The sequence below is a fragment of the Strix uralensis genome, chromosome 27 (genome assembly GCF_047716275.1).
Source record: "Strix uralensis isolate ZFMK-TIS-50842 chromosome 27, bStrUra1, whole genome shotgun sequence".
Taxonomy (NCBI): Eukaryota; Metazoa; Chordata; class Aves; order Strigiformes; family Strigidae; genus Strix; species Strix uralensis.
In genome coordinates this window covers 5,898,011-5,918,139 of record NC_133998.1, presented here as the reverse complement: position 1 = coordinate 5,918,139, position 20,129 = coordinate 5,898,011, and the positions used below count along the sequence as shown (strand labels likewise).

The 20,129-nt window shown below is 64.8% G+C and overlaps 3 protein-coding genes across 4 annotated transcripts; 2 read left to right on the top strand and 1 right to left on the bottom strand.

Annotated features, from left to right (window-relative positions):
* The first annotated feature begins 447 nt into the window (after positions 1–447).
* On the top strand, positions 448–3,452 carry BABAM1 (BRISC and BRCA1 A complex member 1). 2 transcript variants are annotated; one of them, XM_074851844.1, is made up of 9 exons: positions 448–483; positions 1,123–1,451; positions 1,556–1,614; positions 1,735–1,855; positions 1,941–2,019; positions 2,429–2,453; positions 2,733–2,862; positions 2,958–3,041; positions 3,135–3,452. In XM_074851844.1, the coding sequence occupies exons 2-9, from the start codon at positions 1,176–1,178 to the stop codon at positions 3,333–3,335; spliced, it is 975 nt and encodes a 324-aa protein (XP_074707945.1). In that variant the 5' UTR covers positions 448–483; positions 1,123–1,175; the 3' UTR covers positions 3,336–3,452. The 2 variants fall into 2 exon arrangements, with proteins under 2 accessions (XP_074707945.1, XP_074707944.1); XM_074851843.1 differs by having other exon boundaries at positions 2,955–3,041.
* A 1,085-nt stretch (positions 3,453–4,537) lies between these two features.
* Positions 4,538–9,489, top strand: ANKLE1 (ankyrin repeat and LEM domain containing 1). The gene is made up of 9 exons (XM_074851514.1): positions 4,538–4,548; positions 4,885–5,010; positions 5,170–5,268; positions 5,481–5,563; positions 5,668–7,689; positions 7,783–7,945; positions 8,049–8,208; positions 8,294–8,423; positions 8,877–9,489. Exons 1-9 carry the CDS (start codon positions 4,538–4,540, stop codon positions 9,035–9,037), a joined length of 2,955 nt encoding a protein of 984 aa, XP_074707615.1. The 3' UTR covers positions 9,038–9,489.
* ABHD8 (abhydrolase domain containing 8) lies at positions 9,364–19,923 on the bottom strand. Its single transcript, XM_074851805.1, has 5 exons — positions 19,611–19,923; positions 13,098–13,875; positions 12,325–12,495; positions 11,653–11,869; positions 9,364–11,555 (listed from the first exon to the last, which is right to left on the bottom strand). The coding sequence occupies exons 2-5, from the start codon at positions 13,865–13,867 to the stop codon at positions 11,406–11,408; spliced, it is 1,308 nt and encodes a 435-aa protein (XP_074707906.1). The 5' UTR covers positions 13,868–13,875; positions 19,611–19,923; the 3' UTR covers positions 9,364–11,405.
* Positions 19,924–20,129: the final 206 nt, after the last annotated feature.

The following is a 20,129-nucleotide window of genomic DNA, read 5'->3' as shown; positions in this document are numbered from 1 at the left end:
CAGGGGGGAGCCGGCCCAGGGGTGCTGTGGGTAGTTTAGGGGTCAGGGAGGGGTGTTTGGGGTGCAAAGGGGGGCTGCAGGGCTATTTGGGGTGTGTGGGGGGGACAGTGTGTGGGTGCTGGAGGGTGCTGCGGGGGTGTTCGGGGTGCTGGGACAGAGCAGGGGTATTTGGGGTGCAGGGGGCGTGCATGGGTGCAGGGGGGTGCATGTGGATATTTGGGGTGCAGAGGGGTTGTACGTGAGTGCAGGGGGGTGCACGTGGATATTTGGGGTGCAGGGGGTGTGCATGGGTGCAGGGGGGTGCACGTGGATATTTGGGGTGCAGGGGCGGTGCATGGGTGCAGGGGGGTGTATGTGGGTGCTTTGGGGTGCCCCCACGTGCCCGGTGGGACCCCGGGGAACTACAAGTCCCAGCAGCCCCGGCGCGACGCCTCTTCCGGAGGGGGGGGCAGGACAGGGCGGGGCGAACGCGGCTGGAAGCGGGTGAGCGCGCGCCGAGGGGTGCGGGGGGGTGCGGGGGTCGGGGGGGGCGTGAACGGGGGGTGCGCGGGGGGAGGATGTGAGCAAGGGGGTGCACGGAGTGTGGGGGGGGGCGTGGGGGGCGTGAGCGGGGGGTGCGCGAAATGGAGGGGAAGTGGGGTACGTGGGCAGGGGGGTGCACGGGGCGGGGGTATGTGAAGTGGGGGGAAGTGGGGCGGGGGGGGAATAACGGGGTACGTGAGCAGGGGGTGCACAGAGTGGGGGGGGTACGTGATCAAGGGGTGCAAGGAAAAGGGGGTGCGCAGAGCCGGGGGGGCCGGGGGTACGTGAGCAGGGGGTGTGTGAAGTGAGGGGGAGCGTGGGGCAGGGGGTGGGGGTACGCGAGCAGGGGGTGCACAAAGGGGGGGGGAAGTGGGGCAGGAGGGTGTGGGGCGGGGGGTACGTGATCAAGGGGTGCACAAAGTGGGGGGGGCGTGGGGAGCAGGGGGTGCACGAAGTCGGGGGGAAGTGGGGCAGGGGGGTGTGGGGCGGGGGGTACGTGATCAAGGGGTGCACAAAGTGGGGGGGCGTGGGGTGGGGGTACGTGATCGGGGGTGGATGGAGCAGGGGGTGCAAAGAACAAGGGGGGGCCGGGGGGCGCAGGGCAGCAGCAGCGCCGACACCCCGCGGCCGCCGGAGCCGCCTGGAGCTGCGAGATGGACACGTCGGAGCCGGGCAGCGCCGCCGAGGAGGAGGAGGAGAAGGTTCCGGAACCGCGGCCCAGGACCCGCTCGAACCCCGAGGGTGCTGAGGACCGGGCGCTCAGCACCCAGGCCAGCGTGGGCAACCGCAGCGAGGGCGAGGGCGAGGCGGCCAGCGCCGACGACAGCCCGCAGGCCACGGCTGCGCCCGACGGCACGGCCTGGCCCGGCCCCGCGCCCCCCACCGAGGTCCAGGTCAAGACGCCGCGGGTGAACTGCCCCGAGAAGGTGGTGAGTGGTTTGGGGGGGGGCGGCCGGCGCGGCCCCGATGCCGGGGTGAGGGGCTGCGGCGGCGGGGACGGGGGGGGGGGCTCAGCCGCGGCTCCCGCCCGCAGATCATCTGCCTGGACCTGGCGGAGGAGATGGCGCTGCCCAAGCTGGAGTCCTTCAACGGGTGAGTGTTGGGGGGCTGCTCGCGGGACCCCCATTCTGCCGTTCCCCACGGGGAGCAGGGGGGGGGACACGCTGGTCCCCGCTGAGCTCCGTCCCGGCCCCCCCCTCCCCATCACGGCAGGTCCAAGACCAACGCGCTGAACATCTCCCAGAAGATGATCGAGATGTTCGTCAGGACGAAGCACAAGATCGACAAGTGCCACGAGTTCGCGCTGGTGGTGGTGAACAACGACGCCACGTGGGTGAGCGGGGACGGGGGGGGGACAGGGGGGGACAGGGAAGATGGGGGATGGCTCCCCCCCCCCGCCTCACCCTGGCTCCTCTCAGCTCTCAGGGTTCACCTCGGACCCCCGCGAGGTCTGTAGCTGCCTCTACGACCTGGAGACCGTCGTCTGCAAGTCGTTCAGTATCCCACCTCCTGTGGGGGTGGGATGGGGGGAGCCGGGACCCCGCAGGGTGCCTTGGGTGCAAATGGGGTCCCTTGGGTGCAAATGGGGTCCCTTGGGTGCAAACGGGGTCCCTCGAGCATAAGTGGGGACCCTCCAGGCCCGTTGCCCGCGGATGGCGGCAGGTCCGTGGCCTCGCTGGCGTCCCCGGCACAGCCGAGCCGGCTGCGGCACAGAGCAGCGCTTGAGGGTCAAACCGGGCCCCCAAATCCCCCCAGGCTGGGGGAGCCTCTGGACCCACCAAACACCCATTTATTGGGGTTTTTTCCCCACTCTGGTCCATCCCCGGTGTGATCCCCTCCCTGGCCGCCGGCTCTGGGTGCGGGCAGGGGTCTGTGTGCCGGGATCGGTCCTTACCTGGGGTCACAGATCTCGAGGGACTCTTCAACCTGATGTGAGTACGGCTTGGGGGGGGCACGGGGGCTGCTGGGGGGGGTCGGGTCTCCCACCCACCTGTAAATTTTCCCATTTGCTGTAAAAACACAGCGAGCTTTTAACCCGAAGAGCTGCTGGGGGTGGGTGCTGCGTCCCCAGTCCCCCCTGTCAGCAGACGCTCATTAAGTTGTAACGAGGGGGGGACACGGCCCCCGCGGGCGGCCCCGAGCCGTGGGCAGCCTGCAGGCAGCCCTGCCCGCAGCACCCTGAGCCGCCTGCGTGTCCCCCCCCGGCGCAGCCAGCAGAAGATCGAGCTGCCAGTGACGGAGAACGTCCAGACCATCCCCCCGCCCTACGTGGTTCGCACCATCCTGGTGTTCGGCCGCCCGGGCTGCCAGCCCCAGTTCTCCATGTCGGAGCAGATGAAGGTACGGGGGTGGGGGGGTGGGGGGGGTGGGGTGTGTCCCACCCATGGGTGAGCTCGGCGGCTCCGGGTCCATCCCGGCGTCTCATCCCGCAGAAGATGCTGCAGTGTCCCTACTTCTTCTTCGACGTCGTTTACATCCACAACGGGGTGGAGGAGAAGGACGACGAGACGAGCTGGAAGGTAAACGCGGGGCGGGGTGTGTCCCCACTGCCACTGGGGGCTGTGTCACCCCCCGCCCACACTGCCCGTGTCCCCCCTGTGTCCCCCCCCCAGGAGATGTACGCCTTCTTCAGCAGCCTGGACACCAAAGGCACCAACTACAAGTACGAGGTGGCGCTGACGGGGCCGGCGGTGGAGCTGCACAACTGCATGGCCAAGCTGCTGGCGCACCCGCTGCAGCGCCCCTTCCAGACCCACGCGGCCTACGGGCTGCTGGGGGACGACGAGCCCCCCGAGATCGAAGCCACTGTCTGAGCCGGGGCTGGGGAGGGGCCGGGGGGGAGATCGCCGGTGCCTGGTGGCCGGCAAAGGGCTGCCGCGGGCAAGCGGCCGGTGTTACCTGGGCTGGGGGAAAAAGATGCGTTTTCCTGAGCGGGTGTCGTGGTGATGCTGCGGGATGGGAAATCGGGGAGGGGGGGGTGGGGGGGGGCGCGGTCACCCCTCTGGCACCGTGGTGTGACCCCCCCCCCAGCCGCTGCGGGGACAGGGGGGTGCCGGCGTGGGGACCCTGAGGGGTGGCTGCACGCTGGGGGTGCTGCTGTTAACGGTGGGGTAGGGTGGTGGGAGGCACTGGGTGGTGCTGGTGCAGTTACTGGGAGACGCTGGGGGGAGATGGCGCTGGGTGGTGGGAGCACTGGTGCAGTTACTGGGAGCTCTGGTGCAGTTACTGGAAGCACTGGTACAGTTACTGGGAGCACTGGTGCGGTTTACTGGGAGCACTGGTGCAGTTTACTGGGAGGTGCTGGGTGATGCTGTTGCAGTTACTGGGTGGCACTGGGCGATGCTGGTGCAGGGCACTGGGTGGCGCTGGTGCAGTTACTGGGAGGCACTGGGTGATGCCGGTGCCGGGCACTGGGGGGAGCTGCTGCAGTTACTGGGAGGCGCTGGGTGGAGCTGACGCAGGGTGCTGGGAGCACTGGTGCAGGTTACTGGGCGGTGCTGGTGCAGTTACTGGGAGGCGATGGGTGATGCTGGTGCAGGGCACTGGGAGCCCTGATGGACGGGCTCGGAGGCACTGGGCAATGCTGGTGCAGTTACTGGGAGGCACTGGTGCAGGACCCTGGAAGCACTGGTGGAGCTGCTGCAGTTACTGGGAGGCACTGGAGGGAGCTGGCGCAGGGCTCAGGGAGCACTGGTGCAGTCACTGGGAGCGCTGGTGCAGGTTACTGGGGGCACTGGTGCAGTCACTGGGCGGTGCTGGGGGCGTGACCATGGGCGCTGAAGCCCCGCCCCTCCAGCCGCGACCTCACCGGGCGGGGTGGGCGTGGCTTCCATCGGCCGGCTCCTATTGGCCGCCTCGCCAGCCAATGAGCGGCGGTGCGCGGGTGTTTCGAACGGGGCGCAGTGCGCGTGCGCGGGGCGCCGGGAGCGGAGCGGGGCGGCGCGAGGCGTGAGGGGCCATTGGGGGGGGACGGGGGGGGCGGGAGCGGGAGCGTCCATCGGTCCGGGGGGGGGGAATGGGGACATTGTACCGGGGCTGGGGGGGGCTCTGCAATACCGGCGCTGCACCGGGCGGGGGGGCGCGTTGCATGTGTTGCAACTCGGGGGGGGGGGTGGGGGAGGTTTGCTTAGGGGTACCCCTGTCCGCACTGCCCCCGGGGGGGGACACACACCCCCTGGCACTGCACGGGGGGTTATGGGGGGGTCCGGTGCATGCACTGGGCGGGGGGGTGCGCTGGGGGGCCCTGCAGGGACCGGGGGGGTGTTGGGTGCATTGCACGGGGAGTGGGGGGGGGCACAGGAGTGATCCCGGGGGGGCTGGGGGCTGCCCCCCCCGCGCTGACCCTGCCCGTCTGTGCCGCAGGGTGGTCCGGGCCCTGCTCGCGGGGGGGGGGGGCACCCCCATCCCTCTGACCTCCGGCAGAGAGCGGGAGGGCGGCGGGCGCTGCCTGGGGGTGCTGCTGCGCCGCGGAGGGGACCCCAACACCAGGTAACAGCCGGGGCCACGCGTGTGTGTGTGTCCCCCCGCGAGGGCACGTGTAACCCCAAGGGGACAGCCGTGACCCTGACCTGCCGGCCTTGACCTTGACCTCTGGCCGAGCTGGGGGTGTGCAGCGGGCTCGGGGTGAAGCCCTGCTCCCCCCTCCAGGTCCGTCGCGGAGCCGCCGCATGTCACCGCGTCCTGGGGTGCTGTGGGTGCCTCGGGCTGCTGCCGGGGACAGGGGGGGCCCTGGAGCTCCGAGACCGGGTCAGTGGGGACCCTCTGGGGACAGGGACAGCACCTCGGAGGTGCTGCCTGCGCTGGGACCCTCGTTGTGGGGGTTGTGGGGGAGAAATGGGTGCCCGCCTGGTGTTGGCAAGACTGTGTCATCCCATGGTGGCCCTCTGTCACCCTATAGTGGCCCTGTGTCACCCCATGGTGGCCCTGGCAGTGGTGACAGCAGTGTCCCCTCCCTGCAGGATAGGAAACAAGCCACGAGCCACGGAGCTGGCGTTGGAGTGGGGCAAGCGGCCACGTGCCTGGGGATGGCCCCCTGCGGAGGGTGAGGTTCCCCAGGGTGCTCCCTCGGCCAGGGTGGGGTTTTGGGGGGCTGATTCAACCCCCCCTCAATTCGGGCTGGACGCTGAGTCCCGTCTCTGCCCCCAGACCCGGGGGGGCCCAGGCGCTCCCTGTCCTTCCTGAGCGAGGACGGCACCGGAGGCAGCGTCTCCTCCGGGCTCCCCGAGGACGGCGCCGGGCCCCTGAGCAGCACCCGCAGGTCCCTGCTGGAGGAGCCACCCCTGGGGGATGGCTGCGGTTTGGGGGACCCCCTGCTCTGGCTGGGTTGTCCCCCAACACCCCCGTCCCTCTCCATCCCCTCCCTCGCCCCATGGCCCCACGCGGCCCCTGGGGGCTCAGCTCTCCCCCCGCAGCCCCTCGCCTCCAGCACGCTGCTCTCGGCCTGGGACGAGCTCGGGGAGGGACCCCAGAGCCAGACTGTGGGGGGAAGGACAGGGGGTCCCCCCCGGGCTCACCCTGAGCCCAGTGCTGGGGACAGCCCTGGCCCCTCTCGCCAGCGGGAGTTTGGTCCCGGTGGGTCCCTGAGCTCCCCCCAGCCCCACAGCAGAGTCCTGGGGGGACACGGGGCATCGCCCAGAGCTCCCCACGGTGGCCTGAGCAGCTGCTTGGTGACACGCTGGACCCCCGGGGACTGTGACATCCTGGGTGCTGCAGCTCAGCACCGTCCCGGTGTCCCCCGGGGACCAGTGGTGGGCTGGGCAGGGCTGGGCACCACGGCCCTGGCTGTCCCCAACCTGGGGACGATGGTGCCCGAGGTGGGGGCCGGGGACCGCAGCAGCTTTGGGGACAGCAGCGGTGCCAGCGAGTGCTTTGTCACCGCTCTGGAGCCCAGTGAGGCTGGGGGGTGCCCAGGGGCTCAGCGCCGCTGCTCTCCCCAGCCCAGGGCAGCTGGGGGGTGGGAGCTGGGTGAAGGCCCCTCCCTGACCAGAGCTGCCCCCCAGGAGCTGCCCCCCGCCAGCCCCCCAAACGCAGAGCAGGTGCAGGGTGAGGATTTTGGGGGGGGCTCGAGGGCAGCCCCTTGCTGTGAGGATGGCTCAGGTGATGTAGGGGAGCTGCTTGCTCAGCTCCAGGGGTGCAGCCTCCGGGGGTCCCCCCCCTGCACCCCAGAACCCCTTTTCAGCCCGGCCAGTCTCGCTGCTGGGGATGTCACCCCACGGGGCCAGGAGCCCCCCAGGCACCGCCACGTCACCCCCAGGACCAAGAGCCGCCTCCAGGCCTCTGCAGCGCGGCTCGGCGCCTCCTCTTCCTCCTCCCTCTTCGACGAGACTCTGGAGATGCCCCGGAGGCCCCCAAGGCTCAGAGCACCCCGGGGTGTCCCCAGGGACCCTGCCACCACCACCTCAGGGCACTGTGTCATCCCACGGGGCGAGGATGTGTCCAGCAGGGACCGAGAGGGGACAGGCTCTTTGGATGACACAGAGATCCTCCCCAGAGCCCCCAGCCAGCCCCGCTCACCCCTGGGGGCCAGCAGCTCCCCTGGCTCCAGCCCCACAGTTCTGCTGGTTCCTGGGGACCACGCGCACCCCCAGGACTCCCCATTAGATGCTCAGGGCTCCCTTAGCTCCAGCCCCACAGTCCTGCTGGTCCCTGGGGACCACGGGCACCCCCAGGACTCCCTGTCAGGTGCTCGGGGCTCCCCCGGTGCTGCCAGCAGCCCCAACCCCAGGGTGCTGAAGGATGGCTCTGGGTGTCAGGACCCCTCGCCCTTGGGGACACACCAGCCCCCATGGCCCCACGGGAGCTTCAGCTGCCTCCTGGCCCTACGGCCACTGGGTAGCACCGCGGTGGAGCCGGGGAGCCCGGCTGTGCTGCTCTCACCCCCCAGCTGCAGCACCCACTGCACCGAGGAGCCCCTTGAGGACGTGGAGCGGGGACAGGCACCCACCAAGCGGCACAGCCCCGGCACAGAGGCCACCGCCAGCCCCGAGGACACCGCGGTCCAGGACAGGCGAGCGGTCACAGTGCCACCACGGCGCCTCTCGGACGAAGCTCTGCGCCGGCGGCTGCGGGCGCTGGGGGACAACCCGGGGCCTGTCACGGAGCTCACCAGGCGGTTGTACCTGCGGCGGCTGGAGGAGCTGGCGAGGGGACCCCGGGGGAGGCCAGCAGGTGAGTTCTGGGGATCCCCAACCTGGCTGGCTGGTCCCCGCCGTGCCGGCGTGGGGCTGACGGTGCTCCCCGATGCCGGCACGGCCACCCCAGGGCACAGCCCCGAGCTGGTGGCCGCGCTGCGGACCGGCCGCGTCCCCGACTGCGCCCAGGACGAGCTGGCGCTGGCCCAGCAGTTCGACCGCCCCGACCGGAGCCGGCACTGGCGGGAAGGGCTGGTCAAGTCCAGCTTCAACTACCTTCTCCTCGACCCCAGGTAGGGCCACGCTGCTGCCCCGCGTGTCCCCTCTGCCAGGGGGGTCCAAACGGGGACCCCCTGAAAGGCATCGAGCCCCAAAACTGGGAGTTTGCACCCTCAGGACCACCCAGAACCTGCCGCTCCGCTCCCACCACCTGAGTCCGGCCGAGTGCTTCAGGACCTTCGTCAAAGCCATCTTCTACGTGGGCAAGGGGACACGTGCCCGGCCCTACTGCCACCTCACCGAGGCGCTGAGCCAGCACCGCGCCGGCACGCAGAAGGTGCGATTGGCAAGGGAGAAGGGGGGGGGAACTGCACCGGGGAGGGGGCTTGAGGCCGTAGTAACGGCGTCCTGCTGTCCCACAGGGCTGCCCCAAGGTGCGGCGCATCCTGGAGATCTGGGCGAGCGGGCAGGGTGTCGTCTCGGTGCACTGCTTCCAGAACAGCGTCCCGGCCGAGGCCTACACGCGGGAGGGCTGCCTCGTCGAGGCTCTGGGTGAGCGGGGATGCGGGGTGGGGGGAGATGGTGCTGCCCCAGCCCCCAGCATCGGCCCTGCCACTGCTCCGACTCCCTGCGTCCTTCCCTTCCACCCCATGGGGACACAGAGAGGGGGGGTGCAGCCCATCCTGGGGCACACGGGGATTTTGGGGGGGTTCTCAGTTGCTGGTGCAGGGTCTGGACACAATCCCCCAAATCCCCATCTCCTACGGGAAAAGGTGTCTGGGAGTGGGTGCTGGGGGGGGAGCATGGGGCTGCCTCCAGCTCTGTGGGTGCTGATGGGCAGTGGGGTGCCAGGGTTTGTGGGTGCTGACCCCGTCCCTGCAGGGCTGTGGGTGCTGGTGGGGAGCAGGGGGCCGGGTTTGTGGGTGCTGACCCCCTCCCTGCAGGGCTGTGGGCGCTGATGGGGAGCGGGGGGCTGGGTTGGTGGGTGCTGACCCCTCCCCACAGGGCTGCAGACCCTCACCAACCAGAGGAAGGGGCAGTGCTACGGCCTGGCAGCCAGCTGGCCGGCGGAGCGGCGCCAGCGCCTGGGCGTCCACATGCTGCACAGGGCCATGCGCATCTTCCTGGCCGAGGGCGAGCGGCAGCTCCGGCCAGGGGACGTCTAGAGCGGGTGCTGAGCACCCCGGGGTGCTGGGGGGACGCTGTGTTGGGGTGCTGGGGGACACCCCCTGCCCGCACCTCCCCTCTACGCCTGGCCGAGGAGGTGGCTGTGCTCTGGGTGCGGGTTTTATGTCGTGAACACTGGCGAGAATTTTTCTATTTTTCTATTTCCTTAAAGGGTGATAAATAAATCACTGCAGGCCTTTTTTTTTTTTTTTGCTAAGAAACCCAAGCTGCCTGTGCTTTCGGGCTTCGCTCCCCCGCTCTGCCGTGCTCCTAGGACAGACCCCGTGCCCGGCGCATCTCTCCCCACCATCGAGTCGGAGGCGGCTGAGAATATAACGCGGCTTTACTGTATGAAATGGCACTAACGCGGCGCCTGGCTCTGGTGGGCGCTTTGCCTTGGCCTTAGCACAAGCGATGTGGCTACAAGCGGCACAGACTCGGTGGCAAACAAGAGGTTGAAGAGCTGTTGTGGCCCACAGCCGGGCACTGACAGTCACCCGGAACCGACTGGTGGGGTCACGGCGGGGGCAGAGCCGTGTTTTGGGGTACTTTGGTGGTATTTCTGGGTACCCTCTTTGCAGACCCCGGCTGTGCTGCGGGGATGGGGTGGAAGGGGTGTTGCAGGGGAAGGCTCGTGGAAACCCCGGGGTCGTTAAAATTCTCATTATGAGACAGGTTGTGGCAGCAGCGGGCGGGGGCAGGCGCTGGCAGAGCGGCGGTTCTGCCCCGGCGCTGGGATGGGGCGGGGGGCTGCCTGGGGGGGACACTCGTCACACAGGGTCCCCGTCACACCGGGGCTGGCTCCGCAGGACCCTTCCTCTCCTCCATCACTCAGTTTTGGGGTGGGGGGGGAGATGGGCTCAGCCTCGGGGGAGGCGTGTTGTAGGTGGGGACCCAGCTGGGACCCCCTCAAGCCAACCTGGGGTGCTTTGGGGTGGTGCCAGCTCCGTTCGGGGCGAGGGGGGGCTGGGTGGGACGTGGGCCAAGGGTGAGGTTTTTGTGGGACTGGTGCTTTCTTTGGTTTAGATGAGGGGAAATAAGAGGGAATCAAAGCAGGGAGCGGCTCCACTCTTTGGGGTAGCGGGGAGGATGGGGGCACCCCCCGAGAACACCATCCCACCCATCCCAGTGTGGCTGGGAGCCCCCAGACCCCACGACGGTGCCCAGGTCCCCACTCAAGACTTGTCATGTACCTCCTCGGTCCTGCCTGGCTCCTGGCAGTGGGATGTGAAGCGCAGAGGGGAGGAGGTGACAGGACGGGTGGGGTACGTACAGAACGGCATCAGCAGGTAACGAGCTGTTGTCCCTTGTGATCCAACAGTCGTGGTTTGCTTCATCACTCCTGTGTTGCTCCAAGACCCCGTGGATCCATCCAGGAGTCATCGGCAAGGACGGACACGGCGGCAACGGGACGGTGTATTCTGGTCCCCCGGGGCACGAGGGACGGGCGCGATCCCGGCGGGTGGTGGGTCCCGGAGGGAGGCGGGAGCTGGGAAGGGCGAGTGGCTCAGACACGGTGGGAGTCGCTGCGATGGCTGCGAGCACCTCGAGGATGCGGCAGCGGGAGGGAAGCCGAGGGCTCTGCAGAAGCCGACCGAGAGCGATGGTGGTTGGGGATGTGATTGCACAGATGGTAGCACTGGGGGACCACAGGAGAGCTCAGGTTTGGTGATGTCCTCCCCGCCACAGCCACGCCGGTCCCACTGCGGCAGGGGAGCTGACGGGCCTTCTGGCCGTGCCCACAGGAGCAGGTCACCTCCTCATCCTCATCTCCTGGCCAGGCAGAGATGAGCTGCGCAGGCAGGAGCAGTCATGGTGGTCCTGTCCTCCCAGCCCCATCGACGGCTCGAGCGAGGTGCTACGGGGCTCAGAGAGGCAAATCCCACTCCTGAGGCCGAGGAGCCTTTAGCTTTGCCGTAAAACAGTCCCAGCTCAGCTCCTCTGGCCCTGGCCAGGACGGTGCCGGAGCTGATGCGCTCTCCAGGGAGGAACCCCTCCAAGTTCTTCCTGGTTTGCTGCAGGTGGGACCAGTCTCCCTGCAGCCACCTCGTCTCTGTCCCTGGGGGGGGTTTTGCTGCGTGAGGAAAATAATACTACAAAGAAAGAGGATGAAGATGCTCCAGCAGCTGCCACGCTGTCCCTGAGGGGACAGGGACCTGGTCTGCCGTGTTCCCGCTGCCGGCCTCGAACAGCCCTGCCTGGGGGAGCCTCCGTGCTCCGCCACCAGCCTCCGACGCGGCCCGGAAAGAAAATCGGCTGAGCTCCTGGCGAGGGCAGCCTCCGCCACGCCCCTCCGCTCTCACAAACCCCTCTCCACTCCGAAACATCTCTCCCATCGGAGCAGCCCGGTCACCGCGTTCTGCCGTCTTATTTCTTCTCCCCTTGCCCGTCCCCAGCTGGCGTCTCGGGCTCCCACAGGACGAACTCGTGGAGCAGCGTGTTGACTGTCTCAGGACACTCCATCATCACCATGTGGCTGCCCTCGTCGATCACCTTCAGGAAGGCGATCAGCAGGATCTGGAGGGAGACGGTGGCAGCCACAGGCATCAGGACAGTCCCCTGCCTGACCCCAGCCCTCGCCCACCCCCTTCCCCAGCCCCACTCGGTCCCATACCTCGGCCATTCTCTGGTCCTCCTCCACCGGGACGAACTTGTCGTGCATGCCGTGGACCAGGAGCACGGGCACGGCCAGCTCCGCGTGGTAAACCTCGTCGCCCTCGGGCCAGTACTGCCCGCTCATCATGGCACGCAGCACGAAGGAGGAGACGTTGAAGGCGTTGCCTTCCTTCAGCAACTGCTTCTCTTTGGCACCCTGGCGAGCGAAGCCAGCCCTGCAGAATGGAGTCAGCACGGGCACACAGAATCACAGAATGATCCAGGTTGGAAAAGCCCTTGAAGCTCCTCCAGTCCAACCATGAACCTCACCCTGACCGTTCCCAACTCCACCAGATCCCTCAGCGCTGGGTCAAGCCGACTCTTCAACCCCTCCAGGGATGGGGACTCCCCCCCTGCCCTGGGCAGCCCATTCCAACGCCCAACAGCCCCTTCTGCAAAGAAATCCTTCCTAAGAGCCAGTCTGACCCTGCCCTGGCGCAGCTTGAGGCCATTCCCTCTCGTCCTATCGCTTGTTAACAGCGTTAGCCTGGCGCGGTGCCTCGGCAGCGGGGGGATGGGAGTGTGGGGGACGCTGCTGGCAGGACGTGGTGTCCCTGCCCGTGGTGGCTGGCAGCCACGTTGGGTGGGGGATGACCCTCCCCAACACCGCGGTGCCAGGACGGCCACTCACTTGAGGAAGCTCCAGGCCAGGCACGGGGACAGGCAGTGCAGGACGCAGGTGGGCATGTTGAAGATGGAGCAGAGGCTGGGCTCCAGCGCCGTCGGGCCCCCCCCGTTGATCATAATCACCTTATGGACCAGGTCTGGGTACTCGTGGGCGAGGAAGGTGCAGAAGGACACCCTGCGGGGAAAGATGGACATGGGAGCACCAGAGGGTGCTGCATCCTAAGGCAGATTCCAAAGATCCGTTGCCAAAGCCCCTTTGTTTGACCTGTGCTCCCCCCTTTTGGGGCAGGGTAACCCCATTAAACCCCACAGCCCTGCAGAACCTGAGCAGAGGGGCTGAGCTCGGGGTTCCACTCCCGCGCAGAGCAACGCAGGGTGCTGAGACCCGCTTGGGTGCCTGCCAGCCTGGACCAGCCTTGTTCTGGTCCAATCCTGCCCAGCTGGGAGCCCGGCTCTGCCTCCCTCTGCTCCCAGGGCTGCTCTCTGCACCGCTTAGTCGCCATCTAATTGACTTGCTTGGGTTTACTCTATTTATAGGCCGTGCTCTGGCAGGCTCCCGGCTGCAGGACGGGCTCTGGGATTAGCTGGGCCCAGGGACAAACCCTGAGAGGATGGAGGAGATCAGAGCTGAGGGATAAACCCAGAATGGGAAATCCCACACCCCTCCTCTGCTTCTCAGCCCTCAAAGTGCAGGATCTGTTGGGCATTTAGTGCCAAGGAGAGGACGAGGGGGGGATGAATTCACCCCTTCCCTCCTGGGACCCCCTGGTCCCTTACCCGTATGAGTGACCTATCAGGATATTCCTCTTCTTCGCGTAGCGTTTGAAGACGGCCCTCATGTCCTCCGCCAGCGCGTAGAAGGTGTATGCGGCGGCAATTTGGGGAGCTGAGCTGCAGCCGTGGCCAGCCAGGTCGGGAGCCACCACTTCGTAGCCCAGCTTGGTAAAGAAGTCCAGCTGCTCCTTCCAGATGTCGAGAGAGCCGCCCACACCGTGGATGAAGAAGAGGACCACGTCGCTGTGCGTCCCTTTGCAGCTCGTGATCTGCTTCTTGCAGTCGATGTTGACGACTTTCTTGGGTTTACGCTTCCGACGCTTGCCGGGGGCAGCGGTTGCTTCCCGTGTGCCGCAGCCCGGCGTGCCGCAGCCCAGCGTGCCGGCGGGACCCTGGGCAGGAGTTTGGCCGGCCAGGTCGGAGAGCTCCAGCTCCACGGTGCCGTTGGGTTCCCCCGAGCCGTTCTGGCAGTGCAGGATCTCGGAGCGGACGGCCTCCCCCAGGTTCTCGATCACCAGCTGCCCGTTGCGGTAGACGGTGATTTTGCGCTTGCAGTGCACTGTGCCCCGCTCCGGCCCCCCGGGCTGGGTCTCCTCGGGTCCCTCCGGGGCCGAGCGGTTGGGTGTGCTGTGCCGGACCCTCAGGATTCTCCCCGGTTTCACCTCCATGAAGCTGTAGCCGTTGCTGGACTCAACGTTGTCCAGCGGCCCCACGGCGTTTGTCGTCTTGCCCATCAGGCAGCACAGGAGCCCATCGGTGATGCTGTTCAGCATTATGCTCCCTGCAATGAAGGCAAAAGAGGGGGGGCAACAGGAGAAGGGGGGTTAGTCACCAGCTCCAGCACCCCATGGGGACCTGCTGGGGGTCCTGGTTGCGGCACAGGGGACCAGGGACAGCCCCATCCCCCCCCACTTTGCTGCCAGCCCCGGCAAAGCCACAGTGGGACAAGCGAGGGCAAAACGTGCCTCTGGGGTTGTGCTGGGGGGGTGAACGTGGTGCTCCCCAAATGCACAGCCCTCCTCAGCCGCCGGCAAACGGCTCCTGTTTCAGATCAAAGAGGGCTCCAGCACTCCCCGTCCAGCTTTGTCTGGGCCATCTCCCTGTCACCGAGCCGCTGTGACATGCGCTGGCCCAGCAGAGCTGAACTCAAGCGGCCGCAAACCCGCGCAGCCGCCGGCCTCCGAGAGGGGATCTGCTCCGGCCGAGGGAAGGAACACGCAAAGAAAAGCCTGTTTGAAAGGAAAATGCTATTTCTGGCACCAAATATGCAGCTAAGGAAAGACTCAGCTATGAAAATGCATTATTTATACCAATTAAATATTATATGTATCTCTAATCTGAACCCTCAATACAAATAGCGAGAGATGGAAATTACAGGGATGGGAGATGAAGGTTTTAATTAAAGTCACTCCGCAAACCAAGGCTGAAAATAATACAGCAAGAGAACCGGGGTGGGGGTAGTGACCCAGTGTCAGCTTGGGGGGTGGGAAACCCCCTCCCCACATCCCCACCCAGCGCCATGTGGGCTGGGGGGGGGACATGGCACTGTCATTGCTGTCCCCAAAGCTTATTCCTTGACATTTGCTCTTCCAGATGCACTTGGGTGGCTTTGGGGGAGGGTCTTCAGCCACCGGGACCACGGAGCCCAGCTGAGAGTGAAGCCAGACCTGAGCAAAGGCGGATGCAAGGTGGGAAAGGCCGGTGGCACTGGGGGTGTCGGTGTCCTGATGCCGTCCTGGCTGCAGAGGGGCTGGGGAGGTCCCTGCCTCCCCTGGCTGGCAGCCTGATGCGCATTTATTATTGATGAAGCCAAACACGGTGAATTATTGATGCTGACAGGTAAAGAGAGCCGGAGCGGGCGCTGCACAGAAGGGCTGTCCCTGCAGGAGAGGACACCGACTGCCCCCTGAGCGGTGGCTGTGGGTATCGACCCCCACGGAGGGGAGGAGAAGGAAAAGTGTGTTCCCAAGGGGGAATTTAACATCTAAATCCCAGTGATGCCGTCAGGAGCAGCCCCCTTAGCTCCCCAAACAACCCCTTCAAGTGCACCCGGCGGGATTACGGGCGCTTTGCTGGCAAACCACATGAGAGAGAATTAAACAGAATAGGGGATGGAGGCAGGCTGGGAGTACAGGTCTCCTCCTTCTCCTCTGCGGCTTTTATTGTTCCCTGTGTGTGGAGAAGTCAATGCTGCATCCTCCTCAGAGAGCCCATGGACCCCAACACGCCCAGCCTGGCCCCCGTGTGCTCCCAGGGGCTCTGCCGAGAGCTGCCGGCCGGTGAGGAGCCCTGGCGCTCCGGTCCCAGACCAACACACGGCTCGTGGGTTTCCCCGAGGAAAAACCAGCCTGTTTGTTCCAGGCGGGTGATCTGGGTAACGGTTTCCTTGGCAAAGCCAGAGCGGCTTATCCGGGGAGCGCTGCCAGCTCTCGGGACAGCAGCCAGCCTTTGATTCTTGCCCGGTTCTGCTGCGGACGGTGGCCCGACTCCCATGCAAACACCGTGTAAGGCTCCGGGTGTTGAATTGGAGGGACTGAAGATGCAGCAAAGCCCATCCCGGGTTCTCCTTCTCCTCGCCGCTGGCTGGGGAGCAGCCCGGGGGCTCCCCCCAACGTGGGGCACGGTGGTCCCAGCTCCCTGCGGTTTGGTGCTCGCATCGGCGATTTCTCTCCTGGACACAAGCACATCCACGGAGGATGCGGCTGCACCGAGAGCTTTCCAGCAGCCCTCTGAGCACCGTGCTGAGCAGCTGTGTCACCCGCTGGGCTCCCTTCGCTCCTCCCGGGATGGCCCCATCTAAGTTGATGGGCAAGAGCAGGAGGTCTCAGAGCCCTGGGAAGGAGAAGCCAAACCCAGATCTCGTTGGCAAGCAGCTGGTCTGCTCTGCTGAGCCGCACTTCCAGATGGGTGACGAGCCCGAGGAGCTGGGTACCAGCCTGGAAGGTGCCCAGCTGCCTCTTGCTGTGTTTTTGAACACCAGCTTGGTGCCAGGCCTCAGCTGCTCTTGATCCCTGAGCAGCTCTGAGCTGGTAATGCTGATCAGAGGGATGGGGCAGGTGGAAAACCCAGTGGGGAGTGGGGAAACCAGGCAGACCCTGAGCCTCGCAGTCCCCGTGAGCACGACTGCGAGCTCTCCGCAAGCTCTGCCCGCGGCTGGCAGGCCACATCCTGCACCTGCCCTGGGTACGGGTCCCCCAGGCTCAACCTGTGAGACCTGGACATGATTCTGCCTCTGATTTCTATAAAGCCCGGCTTTGTGCTGCGCCTCCATTTCACAAGGTACTAATGATCTCTGTATGGATTATAAACAGGACTTCTGGCCAAACCGCCTCGACATTGATTAACTTCTCAGGATTAACTCAATTAGTCCATCCTGTTCATTTCCAGAATTGATTTGCTGGAAGGCTCTGGCAGGCAGGAGCTCTGCAGGCAGATCCAGGAGCCCAGGCTTGGGCTTCCAGCCGCTTTCCAGCCTCATCAGCTCTGGGTACGAGCCCAGATCCCACTGCAAGAGAGGGGCTATTCAGCAGGGCAGGGCCTGGATCCCCGAGCTGAGACACCTCCGCTTGGATACACCCAGGCCGGAGCTCGTGGCAGTTCCTGACTGATAAAACACCACCCAAATCCCACCAGCGAGCACAGCCCGGTTGAGCCATTCAGTGGGAAATGGTGGGACAGGGGGTTAAGCGACTCGCCTTGATGTCAGGCTTCGGCTGAGGGGCTGGGAGGCAACGCACGCCCGTCTCCCACCTCCCACACACCTCCTCGAACCCACCGCGCCGTCTGCCGCGGCTGATGCAGCCAGAAACATCAAGGGATGTTCCCTCCGTGAGATGAAAAGGGCTGAGAATGAAACCAGATGGATGCGAAGAACTTCGCAAAGATGCTGGTAACCATGGCAATGAGCTGTTTCTCCCCCCCCCCCCCGTCATCCCAGCTACCTTCCATCGTCGCCCCAGCAGAGAGCGAGATTTCGGCACCGGTTACATAAGGCCAGGCACAACAATGAGTCAGGCACGGCGTGAACCTGCCATCGGCCCCGTGTCCCGCGAGGCCGAGGACATGGCGCAGGCTTGGGAAGGCGGACGGCATCGCCCCGAGCTGATACCCATGTCCTGGTCCCCCCCAAAATCACAGCTGTCCCCAGGAAACTGCTGCCAGCAGAGAGGGGACGCTCGAGGGATTAATCCTGGGAGGATGATTTATTGTCCAGGTCCAGACCTCGTCCCGGAGCTCCCGTGTGGGGTTCTCCGGCTTCACCCTCCCCACCACTGCAGTGAATAACCCGGCTGGGGAAAAACAACTTACTGACCTACTTCGGGCTGCAGCACCTCACCTTTTATACAACTTGATGGCACCGTGCACAGCTGGAGAAAAATGGGACGAGATGCGACGTGGCAGGGTGGAGGGTGGAAAGTCTGATGGGGTAACGTGACAGGCAGCCATGTGGGGCTGACATACAGCCTGTGGGGCTGACACAGAGGCCGTGGGGCTGACACAGAGGCCATGGGGCTGACACAGAGCCAGTGGGGCTGACACACAGCCTGTGGGGCTGATGCAGAGCCCGTGGGGTGGTGTATCAGGGCAGTGCTCACTCCACGTCCACCCCAGGGATGTGACAGCACGGCGCGGGCACGCTTACAGCCATGCCGGGATGGGCCAGCCCAGCTGGCTCTTCCCTTGCCATCCCTGGTCTCCCCTGGCCCAAACAGCCTCATCCCACAGTGGTTCTGGTCCTGCTGGGCCCCTGCACACAGTGCTGGGGACAGCCCGTGTCCCCAACGTCCAGGGTGCTGGGAATGACAAAAATCTCCTCCTTCTGTCCCATCCCTGCTGGGGAGACCTTGAATCGTGGGCAGGAGCGTTTCTCCATGACAGCCCCCAGGGCAGCCATGAGCCCTGCTGAGAGAAATCCTGGGAACCGTTTGGCCCCAATAAACAAGCTGAGAGCATCGTTTACCGCAGGGGCAGCACGAGCAGGAGTCAGCGCCGGAGCCGACGGCCGCAAAGCTCCCCATCACCACCCAGCACCTCCATCCCCCTCCCTGCACAGAGCCCTGGGCCCTCGCGGGGAGTAGCAGGGACTTGATATCTGCTAATTCCTTGCAAATCCTCAGAGGAGAGATGCCAGAGAGGAGCGTGAGATGTGCTGCAGCCAGAATCCGACCTGCCATAATAATTTGTTCAGCTCTAATCCCTTCCCTCCAGGGCTCACGAGTATTAATGATGACACACGACACTCCTGAGGAATGGGCAAATATTATTATGCTCTTCCCAGCCTCCCCCAGTCATTCACTCTCTGCAAAGTGGAGAAACTGCAGCATCGAGAAACACATAAAGAGAACGTCTGTTTAAGCACCAATCTCAGATAACACGCAAGAAAATGTTTATGCCGCTTAGTCTCAGTCCTGCAAAGTAAACTTCCCTCTGGGGGAATGTGAAAAAGCCACTTCAGCTGGTGGCAAGCACCTGGATTTACTCTGTTACGCCTGGCCTCCCCCTCCTGATACAATTATAGCAGCTTTATCAGGACAGTCAGGAGTAAGCAGTCAGGAAGGCTTTATCAGTCGTACAAATAGAAAACCAAGGAGGCAGCCCTGAAATCCTCAGCACAGGCAGGGATGCAGCCTCCCAGGAGGGGGAGGACCGGTCCCCAGGACTTCGCCGAGGGCCCGCAGGACGCAGACAAATCGCATTCAGTCAAGAAACGGCAGGGCAGGGAAAGCAGAGCGTCTGCAAGACATACGGCAGCCTGGAGCCGCGGCTGGCTGCCTGCCACACGTCTCTCTTTAGGAAGGAAGAAGACCTTGAGAAACAAAAGATTATGCAATGCACAGCGGAGTAACCTGTGCCTGACCTCTGTGACCAAAATCCCGCTTAACCCCCCTCCGTTTCCCAAACCTCCTGGATTTCCAAGGGGGAATCGTGTCCCCGGTCCCACCGCACAGCCGCAAAAAAAAAAAAAAGCCGGTTGGATTCATCCGGCAGCAAACGTCCTCCAGCAGCAAGCTGGAAGAAACCATTGCAAGGAGGCAGGAGAAGAAGAAAAAAACCCTGCCCCCTCCGCCGGGCAGCGATGCGTGCAGGTGCCCCCTCGGTCTCCAACCGAAAATCCAAGCAGATTTGACACGCACATAGCAACAGCAAGTCTTCGGGCAGAGCCAGCAATCGTTTACTGCAATTGCATCACAACAGAAGCCGTCCCTTAAGTTTTATCGCTGGGCAGCTTTTTATTACCCCGCGCTCAAAGCATGCCGAATAGAACAGGGTTATTTAAGCGCAAGCAATGCCGTGCCGCTGCGAGGCTACCGTCTCCCCTTCTCTCCCCGCAATCCCATCTAACGCCTCTCAAATCCCTTCCCGTTGTCAGCTTCGAAAAAAAACCCCATCTTTTTGGCCATTTTGCTCCCCGTGCAGAGCACCTTCCTCCCCTCCGCTTCAGCGCATGCCCTACATCACAGCCTGTGCTCCGAGTCCTCCGCACAAAGAGAGAGAGAGACAGAAGAGGATGCTCACCTCATTTATTGACAAGGATTGTCAGGAGTCGAGGTTGCAAATGAAAGGCTTAAATCTTGCAGGAGGCAAAGGGGGAGAGGAAAAGATGCCTGAGGCGGCGGGAGCCTGTGCAGGATGCAGGGTGCCAGCGCTGGCAGGCTGCTCAGCTTTTCAGCTCCTCCGATTACATTTTTTTGCCTGTCTGGTGGGAAGGATGGAGCGATGCCTTCAGCTCAGCTCATCTGCTTTAGACCGAAATCTCTCCTTCCATCTTCTCCCCACGAGCAGCTTCATAACTGAGCTCTGGGGTTTGGGGGTGCTATTTGTCCTTGTAGTCTATAGCCATAGAAAGCCCCTTAAATCCCTCCTAAAGAGGAGGGCTCTCGGTGTGACAGACAAGGAGACTTGCCAGTCAAAGCAAGACCCAGCACAGCCCCACCGCCCGCCCATGGGAGTCTGCCAGGAGCCAGGGGAGCTGGAGGACTCGCCCTGGTTTTTTGCCTCTTCCAGTGAGACGAGTTACCGAGTTCCTTTTCTTAC

What these genes read in the sequence shown, in the direction of transcription:
- BABAM1 (XM_074851843.1), top strand. Translation starts at nt 1,176, where the DNA reads ATGGACACGTCGGAGCCGGGCAGCGCCGCCGAGGAGGAGGAGGAGAAG. An exon ending in TGAACTGCCCCGAGAAGGTG is followed by an intron (nt 1,452 to 1,555) that starts GTGAGTGGTTTG and finishes TCCCGCCCGCAG; the next exon opens with ATCATCTGCCTGGACCTGGC. An exon ending in TGAACAACGACGCCACGTGG is followed by an intron (nt 1,856 to 1,940) that starts GTGAGCGGGGAC and finishes GGCTCCTCTCAG; the next exon opens with CTCTCAGGGTTCACCTCGGA.
- ANKLE1 (XM_074851514.1), top strand. An exon ending in GGGATGGCCCCCTGCGGAGG is followed by an intron (nt 5,564 to 5,667) that starts GTGAGGTTCCCC and finishes CTCTGCCCCCAG; the next exon opens with ACCCGGGGGGGCCCAGGCGC. An exon ending in ACCCCGGGGGAGGCCAGCAG is followed by an intron (nt 7,690 to 7,782) that starts GTGAGTTCTGGG and finishes CGGCCACCCCAG; the next exon opens with GGCACAGCCCCGAGCTGGTG.
- ABHD8 (XM_074851805.1), bottom strand. Translation starts at nt 13,867, where the DNA reads ATGCTGAACAGCATCACCGATGGGCTCCTGTGCTGCCTGATGGGCAAG. An exon ending in CTGGCCTGGAGCTTCCTCAA is followed by an intron (nt 11,870 to 12,324) that starts GTGAGTGGCCGT and finishes TCCATTCTGCAG; the next exon opens with GGCTGGCTTCGCTCGCCAGG. An exon ending in AGGACCAGAGAATGGCCGAG is followed by an intron (nt 11,556 to 11,652) that starts GTATGGGACCGA and finishes GTCTCCCTCCAG; the next exon opens with ATCCTGCTGATCGCCTTCCT.